The sequence below is a fragment of the Macaca nemestrina genome, chromosome 12 (assembly GCF_043159975.1).
Source record: "Macaca nemestrina isolate mMacNem1 chromosome 12, mMacNem.hap1, whole genome shotgun sequence".
Lineage (NCBI taxonomy): Eukaryota > Metazoa > Chordata > Mammalia > Primates > Cercopithecidae > Macaca > Macaca nemestrina.
The window spans coordinates 50917994-50934736 of record NC_092136.1 but is presented as its reverse complement, the minus strand read 5'-3'; the positions used below and the strand labels follow the sequence as shown (position 1 = coordinate 50934736).

The 16743-nt window shown below is 35.8% G+C and overlaps 2 protein-coding genes across 4 annotated transcripts in view; one reads left to right on the top strand and one right to left on the bottom strand.

The window, feature by feature from the left end:
- The window catches only part of LOC105486928 (phosphodiesterase 3B), a 206540-nt gene extending 195198 nt beyond the window's left edge, over nt 1–11342 (top strand). For both annotated transcript variants that reach the window (XM_071075053.1, XM_011750068.3), the window contains 3 exons: nt 1821–1982; nt 8068–8320; nt 10047–11342. In XM_071075053.1, the coding sequence (XP_070931154.1) occupies nt 1821–1982; nt 8068–8320; nt 10047–10261 (630 nt within the window). In that variant the 3' untranslated portion in view covers nt 10262–11342. The remainder of the gene's footprint in view (nt 1–1820; nt 1983–8067; nt 8321–10046) is intronic.
- The window catches only part of CYP2R1 (cytochrome P450 family 2 subfamily R member 1), a 38062-nt gene that overhangs the window by 7049 nt on the left and 14270 nt on the right, over nt 1–16743 (bottom strand). The window contains exon 6 of one of the 2 annotated variants that reach the window (XR_011610799.1): nt 15625–15756. Coding sequence is in view for 1 of the 2 variants with exons in the window: in XM_011750066.3 (XP_011748368.1) it covers nt 15726–15756 (31 nt within the window). In the remaining variant the exon portion in view is untranslated. Of the gene's footprint in view, nt 1–14182; nt 15757–16743 lie in introns of those variants that run through there. The other variant, XM_011750066.3, reaches the window with a different exon arrangement.

Below are 16743 nucleotides of genomic sequence, written 5' to 3'. Positions count from 1 at the left end.
AGTAACAATAAATAGTTGATATAAAATAATATATATGCCTATATTTTAAAAAATAAACATTTTTATTGTTATGGTAACATTTCCTAAAATATTATTGCTTGCTATATTTTCTTTCAACACATAAACTTATACTATTGTGACTTTATTTCACATACTTTCACCTAGAAACAAACCAGTTATTTCAAATGAGTTTAAAGAGAGATTTGACAAAGCCATGCTTAGTGTCAAGCAAGACATTATATAAAATTAATTTTATGTGTTTCCTAAGAATCCAGTTAATTCTAAGAATCCAGTTAATTATGCCTACCTCACTGCACCTGTTATACCTTCTTTATATTAGTGATTCTTTAGCTGGCTAGTGTAGGGAAAAGGAAGCACCTTCTTCTGCTTGAGAATAATTCAGTCATTCAACAAGTATTTATTGGGATTGCCCACTATGTGCAGACATTGTACTAGGCCAAAGAACTCATATTCACCAGGGGATCAAGAATCACTGACCCAGTATGACAGTGGTACTCATGGGACTATGCTTTATCCCTCAGACATTTGAGGTGAAAAAAGTTGAGGACCACCGCTTTAGATTCCCGCCCTGGCTTGCAGGAAGCTGCTATTTTCTTGATGACTTTTGTGACCTAAAAGAAGCTGTACCTGCAGGGTAGAGAAACTGGTAACAAAGGAGTACTAGATTAAATCCGCTGGAAGGAGACCCTTATATATGTTGTTGTCATGACATTAATGAAATGCTTATGAAAATCAGTGAGAAATCAGGGTACCTTTAAAATTATTTCATAGTTGTATAGTTTTAATTCATTTAAGTGCTTAAGTCACCTTTTACAGGTAAAAGATTATCTAACACAATACTTTGAATGTGTATTCCGTAAAGACTTCTATTTTGAAGTCTCTCAAAAAAATGCCATATGAATGGGGCTCTAGACCTCCTATTAAGTTTCAGTCAAAAGAGCTCTTCTCTCAAGTGTTTTCTATGATGGTGTTCTACATAATTTTTTTTTTTTCTGAAAGAGTTTGGTGCCAAAAAGCAACCATAACACTGAAGTTCAAAAGCTATGACATGGCTCATTCTTTTCATTTTTTACAAAATGAAATTTTAGTTCTTGAAAGGCTTTTTTTTCCAGCTAATAATGACAATTATCATTTATTTAAATAACAATATTTAACACTTACCGTGAGCAAGACATTTTTTCATTTATTAATCCTCATAGCAGCATGGCTAGATTGGTATTACTTTTCCTACTTCATAGATGAAGAAAGTTAGATTCGAATAGATTAAGCAGTTTTTTCACTGTTACACACTGAATTTTTGATTCAGAATACAGCTTGCTGATTCATGACATTCTGAGTCAGGATTTAAAACTATAGGGCCAGCTTCTCAGACTTGTGTTCAGGTCACTATATCATTGCCTTTCACAGCAAGAGCAAACTTCCCTAGCTTAAGTGTTCTTTTTTGAGGTAGAAATAAGTAGTTATAATTCTTATATGATTTTTTTGATATTGTGTATCTACTATACTTAATATATATGTGTATATATATACACACACATATAATTCATGATTCTTTGTGGTAATCACAAATATTGAAACCCATGGTTATATGTTTTTCTAGAAAGCATTTTTAGAAAGGAAATTTAACCAATAGAAGTCCATATTATGGAATAAACTGATTTTAAAAAGAACTATTTGCTGAACTAACTTTCTGTCATTTAGACAGGAAACAGTTTTAAGATAATTTGGTAAAAGCAAACAAAACAACAATTTTTTTAAATGCCTTCAGAACCTAAAATGAGTTTGTTTTTCCAAAATAGGCAAATGATGTAAATAGTAATGGCATAGAATGGAGTAATGAAAATGATCGCCTCTTGGTATGCCAGGTGTGCATCAAACTGGCAGATATAAATGGCCCAGCAAAAGTTCGAGACTTGCATTTGAAATGGACAGAAGGCATTGTCAATGAATTTTATGAGCAGGTAAGTTGAAACATGAGCTTGGTGGGATTTTTAAGAGCTGTCATAAGAAGACACTCCTCTTTGGGTTTTTGGATAGCTTTATTAAGTGTTTGAATTCTGAGTTGCTTTGACTGGGAAGGGTTAAAAATTGTTGCATTTGCTTTGGTTCTTAGTATTTTCTATGTTCTGTTTGCCATTGCTGTTAAAATTTAAAAAAATAACCTATTCCCTATCTTGAGTGAGCTGAATATACTCGTGAGTCTATAGGTAGGGCTGTTAGCAGCGGCAAATCCGTACGAGTCTGCAGCAACCTCAATTCTTGCCCCCTCAGAAGAAAGAATTCAACTGAGGGGCATAAGGCAGAGGGAGCGATTGAGGCAAGTTTTAGAGCAGAAGGGAAAGTTTATTTAAAAGCTTTAGAGCAAGAATGAAAGGAAGTAAAGTACACTTGGAAGAAGACCAGGAGGGCAACCTGAGAGATCAAGTGCATGGTTTGATCTTTGACTTGGAGTCTTATGCACTGGCATGCTTCCAGGGTTGTGTTACTTCTCCCAATGCATCCCTTGAGGTGGCTGTCGGATGTGCAGTGGCCTGCCAGCACTTGGGAGGGGCCACATACACAGTGTGTTTACTGAAGTTGTATTCATGCTCACTTGAGGCATTTTTCCCTTACCTGTCCAGAGTTCATGGAGGAAGGCTATATACCAATTAAACTTCACCACTTTGCCTCTTAGTGTACATGCTTGAGCCCACTCACCCAGCTCCTGAGATCTTATCAGGATGCTGCTGATGACCAGCATCTATTGGGTGACTGCCTTACCTTGGTGCCAGCTGTGACCAATTATTATTTTAGAGAGACAGCTTAACCTATCACCTGATGGTCACCTGACATTTCTGATTGGGTTGGGGGCAGGCCCTCTCCTGCTCTGCCCATGTCTTTCTGACTACTTTCTATAACAAGGCTAGATGACATTATGATTCCAAGGTCTCTTTCAGCCCTGAGATTCTGTAACCTAGAATAATTTATTTCCAGATGAAGTGGTTTTTAAATTATTCAGGGTATGCTCAGAATATAAAGAATATCAATCCATTTTCAACTCTGCTATAAAAAGACTAACTCCCTGCCATAGGAACATCAACTGGGAAGAAATCTGGACAGAGGGCTACAAATGGAGAGAATAGACACTTAGTGGTTTTCAAGGATTCAAAGATATAAGCATGCTCTTTTGTTCTTAAATCTTTTTTTTGAGACAGAGGCTTGCTCTGTTGCCCAGGCTGTAGTGCAGTGGCACAATCTCAGCTCACTGCAACCTCTGCCTCCTGGGTTCAAGCGATTCTCCTGCCTCAGCCTCCTGAGTAGCTGGGATTACAGGCACATGCCACCATGCCTGGCTAATTTTTGTATTTTTAGTAGAGATGGGGTTTCACCATGTTGGTCAGGCTGGTTTCAAATTCCTGACCTCGTGATCCACCCACCTCAGCCTCCCAAAGTGTTGGGATTACAGACGTGAGCCACCATGCCCAGCTGTTCTTAAATCTTTAAATTTTTTTTTTCATTATTATTCTTTAAGTTCTGGGGTACATGGGCAGAACATGCAGTTTTGTTACATAGGTATACACGTGCCATGGTGGTTTGCTGCACTCATCAACCCGTCATCTACATTAGTTATTTCTCCTAATGCTATCCCTCCCCTACCGCCCCACCCCGTGACAGGCCCCCATGTGTCATGTTCCCCTCCTTGTGTCCATGTGTTCTCATTGTTCAACTCCCACTTATGAGTGAGAACACACAGTGTTTGGTTTTCTGTTTCTGTGTTTGCTGAGAATGATGGTTTCCAGCTACATCTATGTCCCTGCAAAGGACATGAACTCATCTTCTTTTTATAATTGCATAGTATTCCGTGGTATATATGTGCCACATTTTTTTTATCCAGTCTATCATTGATGGGCATTTGGGTTAGTTCTAAGTCTTTGAAAAGCGTTCCTATTTCTCCACATCCTTTCCAGTATCTGTTGTTTCCTGACTTTAATGATCGCCATTCCAACTGGCATAAGAGGTTATCTCATTGTGGTTTTTATTTGCATTTTTCTAATGACTAGTGATGATGAGCTTTTTTCATATGTTTGTTGGCCACATAAATATCCCAAGACGCATAATCGTCTGATTCGCCAAGGTTGAATGAAGGAAAAAATGTTAAGGGCAGTCAGAAAGAAAGGCTGGGTTACTCTCAAAGGGAAGCCCATCAGACTACCAGTGGATCTCTCTGCAGAAACCATACAAGCCAGAAGAGAGTGGGGCCAATATTCAACATTCTTAAAGAAAAGAATTTTCTTTTTTTTTTTTTTTAAGAAAAGAATTTTCAACCCAGAATTTCATATCCAGCCAAACTAAGCTGCTTAAGTGATGGAGAAATAAAATCCTTTACACACAAGCAAATGCTGAGAGATTTTGTCACCTCCAGACCTGCCTTACAAGAACTCCTGAAGGAAGCACTAAATATGGAAAGGAAAAACTGATACCAGCTACTGCAAAAACATGCCAAATTGTAAAGACCATCAACACTATGAAGAAACCGCATCAACTAATGGGCAAAATTAACTTGCTAGTATCATAATGACAGGATCAAATTCACACATAACAGTATTAGCCTTAAATATAAATGGGCTAAATGCCCCAATTAAAAGGCACAGACTGGCAAATTGGATAAAGAGTCAAGACCCATCAGTGTGCTGTATTCAGGAGACCCATCTCACATGCAAAGACACACATAGGCTCAAAATAAAGGGATGGAGAAAGATATACCAAGCAAATGGAAAGCAGAAAAAAAGCAGGGTTTGCAATCCTAGTCTCTGATGAAACAGACTTTAAACCAACAAAGGGATCAATTAATCAAGAACAGCTAACTATCCTAAATATGTATGCACCCAATACAGGAGCACCCAGATTCATAAAGCAAGTCCTTAGAGACTTACAAAGAGACTTAGACTCCCATACAACAATAATGGGAGATTTTAACACCCCACTGTTAACATTAGACAGATCAACGAGACAGAAAATTAACAAGGATATTCAGGACTTGAACTCAGCTCTGGACCAAGTGGACCTAATAGACATCTACAGAACTCTCCACGCCAAATCAACAGAATACACATTCTTCTCAGCACCACATCGCACTTGTTCTACAATTGACCACATAGTTGGAAATAAAACACTCCTCAGCAAATGGAAAAGAACAGAAATCATAACAAACAGTCTCTCAGACCACCGTGCAATCAAATTAGAAATCAGGATTAAGAAACTCACTCAAAACCGCACAACTACATGGAAACTGAACAACCTGCTCCTGAATGACTACTGGGTACATAACAAAATTAAGGCAGAAATAAATAGACACAATGTACCAGAATCTCTGGGACATAGCTAAAGTGGTGTTTAGAGGGAAATTTATAGCACTAAATGCCCACAGGAGAAAGCGGGAAAGATCTAAAATCGACACCCTAACATCACAATTAAAAGAACTAGAGAAGCAAGAACAAACAAATTCAAAAGCTAGCAGAAGACAAGAAATAACTAAGATCAGAGCAGAACCGAAGGAAATAGAGACACAGAAAACCCTTCAAAAAAATCAATGAATCCAGGAGGTGATTTTTTGAAAAGATTAACAAAATAGACCACTAGCTAGATTAATAAAGAAGAAAAGAGAGAAGAATCAAATAGATGCAATAAAAAATGATAAAGGTGATACCACCACTGACCCCACAGAAATACAAACTATCAGAGAATACTATAAAATTTTTGGCATTAAAATAATCTTTCCACTTTGCTGAATCTGCCATTTTTGGGGTCCACTTTTGAGGCTTCCTACAGTGTAGGAGTGCATGATTTCCTGACATACCTAACATTTTGTTATCTCCAAAATAGCAAATACACCTTTTTGACTTTGGAATTATATTCCTTAGGAATCCTTGTTGGCCCTAATTATCAGGAAAGGTCAAGATATCTACCAGGTGAGGGCTTTCTTAACATGAGTGGAAAGTGGGAGTAATTGAGCCTCTGTAACCATGCACCTGGTATATTTTGTTACTTCCAGATTATATTGAAAATGTGCAGTGTTTTACACCCACCAGCTAAACATCCCAACACAATAGTGTATACTCTGCTGTTTATAAGTTACAAAATGCCATATTGTATAATCATGGAAAGATTATTAGTATTTTACTATTCTCTGATATGTTTAAATTGTATTTAATTTGGGGTAGTAAATGGCTGTATTTACCTAATTTGTAAGATTATAATATGCAGTTTGCATATTCTCATCTTCATTCTCAGTGATAATTGAAACTTGCTTTATTTAGAGCTCGCCCATGGATCTCATGTTTACAAATGAGGAATTTTATCCTAAGGAAAATGTTATCTTTATATTATATGTACAAATAGGTAATAAAAAATAATGGTGTATGTCAGTTTTAGAAAATTCACTAGTTCAGTGAGATAACATTAGAAATATTCATTTAGACCCTGCATATTATTTTAAAAGCATATAGAATTTTACTTATTAAGCAAACCTGGAAGCCCTGCCTGAGGCTGAATCCTGGCTTCTCTTCCTTATCTGCAATATGACCTTGGTTGGGTAAGTTACTTAACCTCTCTGTGCCAGTTTCCTCACTGATAAAATAGGAATAATGATGGTACCTACGTCATAAGGTTTCTGTGAGGATTAAATGAACTAATATATGTAGACTTCTTAGAATAGTTTCTTACACATAAGTTCTCAATAAATGTTAACTATTATAATTTCACATATATCACTAAAAATATATTATCTCAGAGAGTTTCACTTAATCTAAGTGTCATTCAATATCAAAGGAGGAAAATGTCATCTGATATCCTACCACTTATGAAAGTTTTAATCATCCCTCATCAGAACTAAACTTCTTTCTCATTCTGGTTATGCTATTAAACTTTCTTCAGATATTGATGTAAAATTCTAACCACGTCCAACTTTTTTCCTGTTATCCTAATTATACTGTCTTTATATGCCTACAGCCATTTAACTGCCATGAGCTTAGGAAAGCCAAACTCCTGGGTTATATCTATGAAATTACAGAGTCCTATAGATAAACCCAACTGTTTTTGGAAAAACATCAATTGTTTTCTTCCTCATAGAAGATAATCTCGTAAAAGATTTCTAATCATGGGACAGTTAATCACGGGGACAGTTTCTGTTGTTTCCTCAGCGTTATGTTGGCTCATTACAGAACAGACACTGCTTACCTGCAGAATTTGTACACTGTGGGGAGAAATTTATCCCAAACCAGTTCAGACACTAGGACTAAAATGTTAATAGTGCCATTTGGAGAATGCTGAGTACTGTGCTAAACACCTTATATAATACTGCCTTTTAACCTCATCATGGCATCCCTATAAGGTAGATTATTATTCAGATTTTACACACAGTGCATTTGTACATAGAGCTTGCTCAACACCACACAGATAGTAGTCTGATCTCAAATTAAGCCCTAGAAGCCACAGTGGTAGGGTAACAGAAGGCAGGCCATTGGGGATCTAGCCCCAGGAGCCTCACCTCCATTATGGTAGCTCTACTTTATTTGTTTTTCATATTAGGTTTTCTCATTTTGAATCATTAGAGAGTTCTGCTGTTAAAAAAAGGGGGGTGGAGGTAGTGTTATTGAAAAGCACTTGCAAAATTCAGCTCTGTACATTTGAGATATAACTACAACAAAAATGTTTCTATTATGCTTTTGCCCCTAGATAAAGAGAATCCATAATTGACACTATGGAATTTTGCAGGTTGTTAGTAAAATATCTGATACTTATTTTTAAAGATCTGTATGTTTCTTATTAACTGAGTATCAGCCATACTGGTTGATGTGGACAGAATGTGAGAATAAAGTTTTGTTTAGGATTTCTCAATATTAAATTCTTACAGTTGAAATGATAGAATAGATTCATTGATGCTTATTTATAAAAAATAGTTTTATATAAATTGTTTATTTTAAAAAAACTCAAGATAATTTTAACAGCAAAGCTCAGTAGTGGTTCTTTCACCAGTTAAAAATGTACTTTTCTTTTTAAAATATGCAGGGAGATGAAGAAGCAAATCTTGGTCTGCCCATCAGTCCATTCATGGATCGTTCTTCTCCTCAACTAGCAAAACTCCAAGAATCTTTTATCACCCACATAGTGGGTCCCCTGTGTAACTCCTATGATGCTGCTGGTTTGCTACCAGGTCAGTGGATAGAAGCAGAAGAGGATAATGATACTGAAAGTGGTGATGATGAAGATGGTGAAGAATTAGATACAGATGATGAAGAAATGGAAAACAATCTAAATCCAAGTAAGAATATAGGGACATTATAATTTATGTAATGTTATAGGTTGAGTATTCAAACTCTGAAAATCTGAAATATGAAATGCTCCAAAATCCAAAACTTTTTGAGTGCCAGCATGGTGCTCAAAGGAGATATTCATTGGGACACTTGGATTTCAGATTTTTCAATTAGGGATGCTAAATATAATGCAAATATTCCCAAATCAGAAACAGTTCTGGTCCCAAGCATTTTGAATAGGGATACTCAACCTTTAATAACTGCATATATCCATTTAACTTAGATTTGGAACTTTGTTTCTCAGATACAGATTCAGCAGTCATTATATTGAGTAACCACTATCTAAATGTTCAGATTCAATAGTCATGTTTTGAGTAACTGCTGTAAGCTGGGTACTGGGTGAATACTGTAATACAACAAGCATTCTTATTCTTATTTAATTAAAGTAACATCTCTTGAAGTGTTGTCCTCTAACCAGTACTCTTCATTCAGCAGGCTCCACCTGTGCATGCACGATAGGGCCATCACCACATCTGAACATAGGTGGATCCTCATGGCGAGTCCTCCTTCATGTCACTCCTTTTCACACATCTCACCCCCAATCCCACTGGAAAGCTGAGGAGCACAACTTCCATAGCAGCATACTAATCTGCCGTTCACATAGACTTGAGAAATAGATCAAAACAGTGGGGGGTGGGGGGGAGGGGGAAGGAAAACATACATTCCCTGGTTGTAAAGGGAGAGCCAAGTTTTGTGGCATTATGAATTTGAGTTACCAAACTGTAATGACATGCTTTTCTATATAAGACAATTAGTATGAATGGAAAATGAAATGAAAATTGTCACTTTGTAATTGTGAATGAAATCAGTTATTTGCTCATTTTAAAGTAGAATTTAAATTATACCTACATAAGTATTGTTTTGATTTTCAAGCATGCAATAAATCAGACCAGATAGGAAAACTACAAAGCACCTCCCACTGCAACACACACATGCCTTGTATTTAGGATTAGCATGGCAAATCCTATTAAAATGTATTTAAAATTCTTTTTTTTTTAAATGGCATTAGCATCTGAAGGTTGACTGACTTCTAAAAATTATACTCCCCCATCTCTACTAAAAATACAAAATATTAGCTGGGCATAGTGGCGGGCGCCTGTAGTCCCAGCTACTCGGGAGGCTGAGGCAGGAGAATAGCATGAACCTGGGAGGCAGAGGTTGCAGTGAGCTGAGATCGCACCACTGCACTCCAGCCTGGGTGACAGAGCAAGACTCCGTCGCAAAAAAAAAAAAAAAAAAAAAATTATACTTATCAAAATGTTGGTAATTGTGTTTAATTCAATACATAAGATGCCCTTAAAGGTTGTTTTTTAACTTTGGGTTATTTTCATTTGAAATTTCAGCATAATTCTTCCCTCTCCACCATACCCAGCCAGTTTTCCCTAAACCTCTTCTCTATTTTGTTTTTATCCATAACAATACCATCTAACGTATTCCTGTTTTGCTTCTTTCTGTTTTCCTAGCTCTTTCCATTAGAATCTGAACACCATAATGCAGGGATTATTTTTATAGTACTATTTCATTATACTATTTTTATTATACTATTATTTTATAGTACTGTTTACTTTTGTAACCCCAGTGCTTAGTTACCTAGAATATAATAGGCACTTAATATTTGTTGAATGATTACATCATATTGCTGTGATTAGAATATATTTCTTTTAAATTTCACAGAACCACCAAGAAGGAAAAGCAGACGGCAAATATTTTGTCAGCTAATGCACCACCTCACTGAAAACCACAAGATATGGAAGGAAATCATAGAGGAAGAAGAAAAATGTAAAGCTGATGGGAATAAACTGCAGGTGGAGAACTCCTCCTTACCTCAAGCAGATGAGATTCAGGTCATTGAAGAAGCAGATGAAGAGGAAGAGCGACAGTTTGAGTAAAAGAAAAGTCATATTGAAGAAGCCCAGAGGGCTGTGCCCAGGTGCAGAAATCATTGCCTAGTGTCCACCGGCTGACTCTCAACTGACCATTCCCACATGGACAAGCCTTAATACTGTGAGAGGATCCTTGCTCTGCTGGCAGTTTCCCACTCCTATGCACTTTCACAGGAACTAGAAAACTATTCTTAAACCAAGAATACCATCCATGTTGACCCATATTGCAGAGCCCTTACTTAAATCCTTCACTATTGTATGAATACTTTGTCATAATGCTGCTTTGCTGGGTAGTGAGCTCTTATTTTTCATTGGGGGTCAGCTATAACTAAAAACTCAAGTGACTTATTTCAGTTACCAAAGTGGCCAGAACTTTCGCTTTTATGAAAATAGATTCATATTGTATTTCCCAATGTGTCTTTTATGTCTTTGAATGTTTTGGAAAAAAGTCTATGCCTGTCTAAAAATGAATCCAGTGTTGCCTTTCTGAGGGATTTCTTCTCAATGCAATACACTGTTAAGTTCTATTCTCCCAGCTAGGTTTATCCATGAAGGACTGAGTAACCTTTGTTATATTTAACAAAATCCAGGTGCATCAATTTCTGATGCTTTTTACTATTGTGTATTATCTACTATGTGTGTTTTATTTCTGCTGAGAGTATTCAGGTTTGCCATGGACATCAGAAGTTTGAATTCCAGTCTTACCTTCTTTATGTTCCATGGCTGAATTTTAAAGCTGTTTAGGCTTAACAATGAAGGGATTTATTCTTTAGTCAAAATTGTTATTTTTACTCTAGCTCAGGATTTGTATTTTTAAAGATTTAGTTAATATAAACACAGCACAGATTTGTCAGAAGAAAAAAAATTTGCCGTAATACCAAGGTTCACCTTTTATGAAATGAGCAACATTTTCTCTTCTTAGATGAATTTGAAACTAATTAAAACCAAAGAAAAGGAGATGTCTGTCTTTTGCCTTAATGCAAAATCAAATGAAACTAATCTCATTAAAGATAAAGAAAAAAGGAATATAGTGAGCCCTAAAGGACACGTACATTGAATAAATAATTGGAATATGTGGTTATCTTTAGATCCATATCTTAGTTGTCATTTGTTTACTCTCAAACTGATGTTCATCTTTCTGTTAATTTCCCTCTGCCTCAAGACTACATGACAGAAATGACCTATCACTACTTATTATTTCTGAAGCCCAACTGCAAGACTGATTTCTGAGATCAAGTAAAGAATTGGAATACTTATTTTTCATATAAAAAATCTAAATATGTTAATAAATCATTTCATACAAAAGTACATTATTAAATAACCATATTATCAAAATAATCACAAGAAAATGGACCATATTTACAATGTTTTGTAAACTTGCCAGTGTGTGGATATGTACCCTACTTGTGAAATACATTTGAAGATATAAAGATCAGCCAAAATGATGGCAAAATGGTAGGCTAATATCTTCTATTATTATTGGAGACCATATCATATTTTGGATTCATGCAATTTTGCATACAGTGAAATCATTAATTTTCCAAGGTAATTCCTTTAGAATATGGTATTGGCATGCAGTTTCTTACTTATCTAGAATATTTGGCTTATCTGAAAGATACCAATTTAAGATCTCTGGAAGTGTTAGAATTTTTGATCCTTCACAGTATCAATATTTAATCACTAAGCTTTATTTATTAGACATGTTGAGTGAGTGCTGAGTTCCTTGCTGCCACTTTTGTTACCATTGCCACACACTATTTGTAAACCAGTCCCACCACTTATTACTGATTAATAAAATTTTAACTGATAATTATTTGCACTTAAAATGTATATATCCTGTCCTTATATTTCTCTAGAGTACATTTTCCATCATGTTTACGTGTATTTCTGTTATTACTTCCTCTCCTGCAGAATACATACAAGTGTATGTGTATAAATTCATACATGTGCAAGCATGCATATTGAGATTCAATCACATTTCCATACTGTCTTTATTGGGTTTTTTATATATATATATTTTTTAGTTTATGTTATTTTCTCAAAAGCAGCATTTTTAATTACAAATACTGGATTTACTGGATTTAATTATAAATCCAATTACTATTGGGAACTCATTTTTACATAATATAGTCCTTAAATTATTTAACCCTTGCTAAGTAATTGACATATGTCAAAATAACTAGCCTAAAGAACCCCAAAAAAGTATCTCTCCCGAGCTGAAACTTAAAAATTCATAAGTGTAAGAAAGAATGTGAGAGTATATTAAATGCACACCGTACTATTAGATGAAATCTTACTTGAGAAATTGCCATAAGCCATATTGCAGATCTTATTTTGACTGCTACTGAATCAGATTAATTTCTTGTTAAAATAATTTTCATCATAAATCTCCTATTTTTAAAGCCACTGGTATTAGAAATATTCTTTTAGTGCTGTATATATGTATCTACTGACACATTTTTCTCCATAAAAGTACTTTTAGAAATTATTTCATGATTTGAAAGCTGTTTCCTGCTGTTATTTCATTACTTACTTTGTTGGTGCTATTGGCTTTTTCTACTTAGTTTACAAGAAACCTGGAGTTTCTGGCTTACTTAAGTCATCAGAAATTCCCTGTATCTAGATTGCATCATCTCATAGAAACAAACTTCACAAAGGAGATGAATAGATACAACTCTGGTTCCTTCATTATAATTGCCAGATTAATATAAGCTCTTCTAGTGTGTAGGGGATAGGAGTGGCAGGTGGAGCAGAGATGCATCACTTCTCAAAGGAATGTGACTTTTAAGCTCAGAACTGAAGAATTAAGAGTTAGCTCAGAAATGACTGCTTGTAGAGAGAGAATAACAGTGTGTACAGAGGCCAGAAGAGAAAGCATCCCTACACTGGATGAGCCAAAGAGATTTAGGGTGGCTGGAAGATAGAGCACAAGAACAGGGAGTGGTAGAGAGATGGTGGTTAATGAAGGGCCTTGTAAAACATGACGTGCCACTTTAAACTTTATTCCTAAAGGAAATGGGAAACAATGAAAAAGTTTCAATCGGAAGAATAACATGATTAGATTTACATTTTACGAGGATCAAATAGCATACTTCAGTTGTCCTTTGTTATATGTGGGGGATTGGTTCTAGGACCTCCTCAGCTATAAAAATTGTCACATATTCAAGTCTCACAGTCAACCCTGTGGAACCCGCAGATACAAAAAGTTGGCCCTCTCTATACAAGGGTTACACATCCCACTAATACTATATTTTCATCTGCATTTAGTTGCGGATGCAGAACCTGCCAATACAGGGCCAACTATATTTACTGAAAAACTCCACATATAAGTGGACCCATGGAGTTCGAACCCATGTTGTTCAAGGGTCAACTGTATTTTGAATGGTTTAAAACTATTGTTTTGGACTGAGTTCCTGCACCTAGGCCCCAATAGACCAGACCAAAGCAAAATGGAGTCATTCATACTAAATGCCACACAATCAAACTGAAACTTTAAGGAAATACATTGATCCCCAGACTAGTTTTTTCTCAAAACAGGAGATTCCAGTCTATCTGAGCATAATGATGGAAGTCCCCGCTGCTTTAACCTGTACAAAGAAGATGTAATCTGAAGTAACCTAGTGATAACTGATCAGTTTTTATTTTTCTATTATTCTGTTTCCTTGTTCCCATCCTTACAAAACCCACTGTTCTGCCATTACCCAGTGGGAATTTCATTCTATTTTGTAGAATGCAAGTTACCTGATACATGAATCTAGAATAAAAGCCAATTATATCTGTAACAATTTGTTGTTAATTTTGTCTTTTGACAGAATGGCAGAGCAAGATTTAGACAAAGGGAGTGCTTGGCGATATTGACTGGAATAGATTGTGGACCACAGCGACGTGAACAGAGTTATGATTTAATATGGAGTTGGTATGGGGGTAAGAAAGATTAAGGGTGGCTCCCAGATTTCAGATTTAGACAGCTGTCAATATCATTCACTGAGTTAGGGTATATCAGAGGAATTGATTTTGGATGTGTTAGAGAGTGAAGAGACAAATTCAGATTAGAGCAAAGTGAGATTAAGAGGCTTGAGACAACCAAGTGTATTTCAGTGTAGGTATGGAATTCAGAAAAGTGATATGGGCTACAAGTATGGATCTGGGAGTCAACAGTAAATAGTTGGAAGTCTACTTTGAGTATCAAGCTTTTCTCAAAAACTGTGTCATAGTCTTGGCTTCTGGTACATTGGACAATGAGCCCTTTTTGCTTGCTAACACTGCTGCATTCTGTATCTGTTTCATTATCCTGGACATCTCACCATATCACTACACAGAAAAATTCCGTATTCTTGGCTGGGTGTGGTGGCTCACACTGTAATCCCAGCACTTTGGGAGGCCGAGGTGGGTGGATCTCTTAAGCTCAAGAGTTCGAGACCAACCTGGGTAACATGGCTCAGTATTAAGGTACTTCTACCTATTTGTTTTTGCATGTCTTATAATTTCTGCCTTATGAAAGTTGTTATTTGGTGTGGTATTATAACTGTTATAAAGTCCTTATGAATTATAGTACTTAGAATTACAAAGTGCACTTTTTTGTCTTATGTTTTCTGACTTGAATTCTGCCTTGTTTTATTAAGATCATGACTCCTGCTTTCTTTTTATTTGTATTTCCTGGCATGTCTTTAACCGTCCTTTTATTTTTAACCTTTAACCTATGTTTTAAGTATCTCTTCTATACAACAATAATATAGCATTGGATTTGGTCTGAAATCAAATTCAATGCTATATTATATGAACACCTTTTTGATAGGTGAGATAAGCCCATTTATATTTATTCATGTGACTGTAAGGACTTAATTCTTCATATTATTTGCTCTTTTCTTAAAAACTCATTTTAATTATGACGTTTAAGAAAGTGTGTATCTTTGATTCAGTGGCAATAGTTATACTATCTTTGGACCCCATTTCTTTATAGTATCTGCTTCTCATCTATAAATTAAAAAATTAGCTTGTACATATTCTTCTCTATCTCCCACTACCCAATTTAAGGCAATATTATCCTTTACTCTTGTACTGTTAAATATTATTAAACGTCTACTACTTGTCACTTTTAAACTATATCTTTTGAATTCTAACTATATGAAGCAAAGAACTTATTCTGTGTTCTACCATTTCTCCTCTTCTCATTTTTTGTTAGATGCATTATTTTTATGAGTATAAAACAGATAGTATTGTCACATTTATGCCACCATTGTCTTAGTTCTATACTTAAATTTATTCAATGCTCAAGGCTAGTCCTTTTGCTGATGTTTCCCCAGTCATCACTTGGTTCACTGAAACTTGTCCTCACACCCGATTAACAGTTTAGGCGCTAGAGAACTTACCGTTTAAAGCAGACAAAATTAGGGAGCCCTCAATGTAGGGCACCAATTCCAGGTAGGAGCACCACCATCTCCTTGGCATAGGAACCCGAACTTATTTATACTTATTTCAGCACTTGGAGGCAAATTCTACAACTGCACAAACAGGAGGAGAAAATGAGACGGGGAAAGTTGTTCAGCTGTTTATCCCAGTAAATCTGCTTGATTTCTTTCCACTTTTAGAAAAAGTTATCCTTACCTACTTCTCTCCTTATGTACTGATTTTCTCCATAGCTATCCCATGAAGAATGGGCTCCCATCTCCACCTCTGGCTTCGTCTATGCATGGTTTTGTTTGTGGTTTTCTATATTTTTCCATTCACCTTCCATCTCCTAAAATTTCAAAGTATCTGATCCACTAACATTGCCCTCCACCCGTATTCTCAATGCCTTTATTCCATTTTCTATCCTTAATGGTTATTTCAGTGATAGGTGAGAAAAAACAAGCGTGCTCACTTGTTGAATCAGAAATTAGATCTCTAACATTTTAATCAGTAGCTTAGCACTAACTGATAAGAGAGAAGGCATCCTTATTGCACAGATCCAACGTATCTGTTACAATGTAATTTCAAAAAACAGATTTTTCCAGTATGGATTACTTACTAATTCATGTTAATTTATATTTTTCCAAAAGTGTAGCATTTTATTTTTACCACAGCTAACTGGTTCCAAATAATCGAGTTGAAAGTATAATGAAAAACAGCCTTATAAATTGTAAAGTGTAAGATAAATTATTGGGTGTGAATAAAAGGAATATGGAATGAAATAAGGCATGCCTCTGCCGTGATCTAGAGAATTCACTTCCCCTGTGTAAACCTCTATTTCCTTGGCTATAAAATGAGCACATTAAGTGAAGTTAAGGTTCTTCTACCTTTAAAAGTTGATGAAGCTACATCTTTTATAATTTGTCTGGCTTGACAATTAACCTGTGAAAATAGCATGATCCTCATTCTGCATAGATTTATGGAGTTCCTAAATTGTACTAGCAGCAGTAGTGGTAGTACTCAAAAGCAAAAGAAAGCCTCCTCAACTTTTATTACAATCTACTTCAGTTCACTAAGTTGTTTTACCCAGTAAAACTACC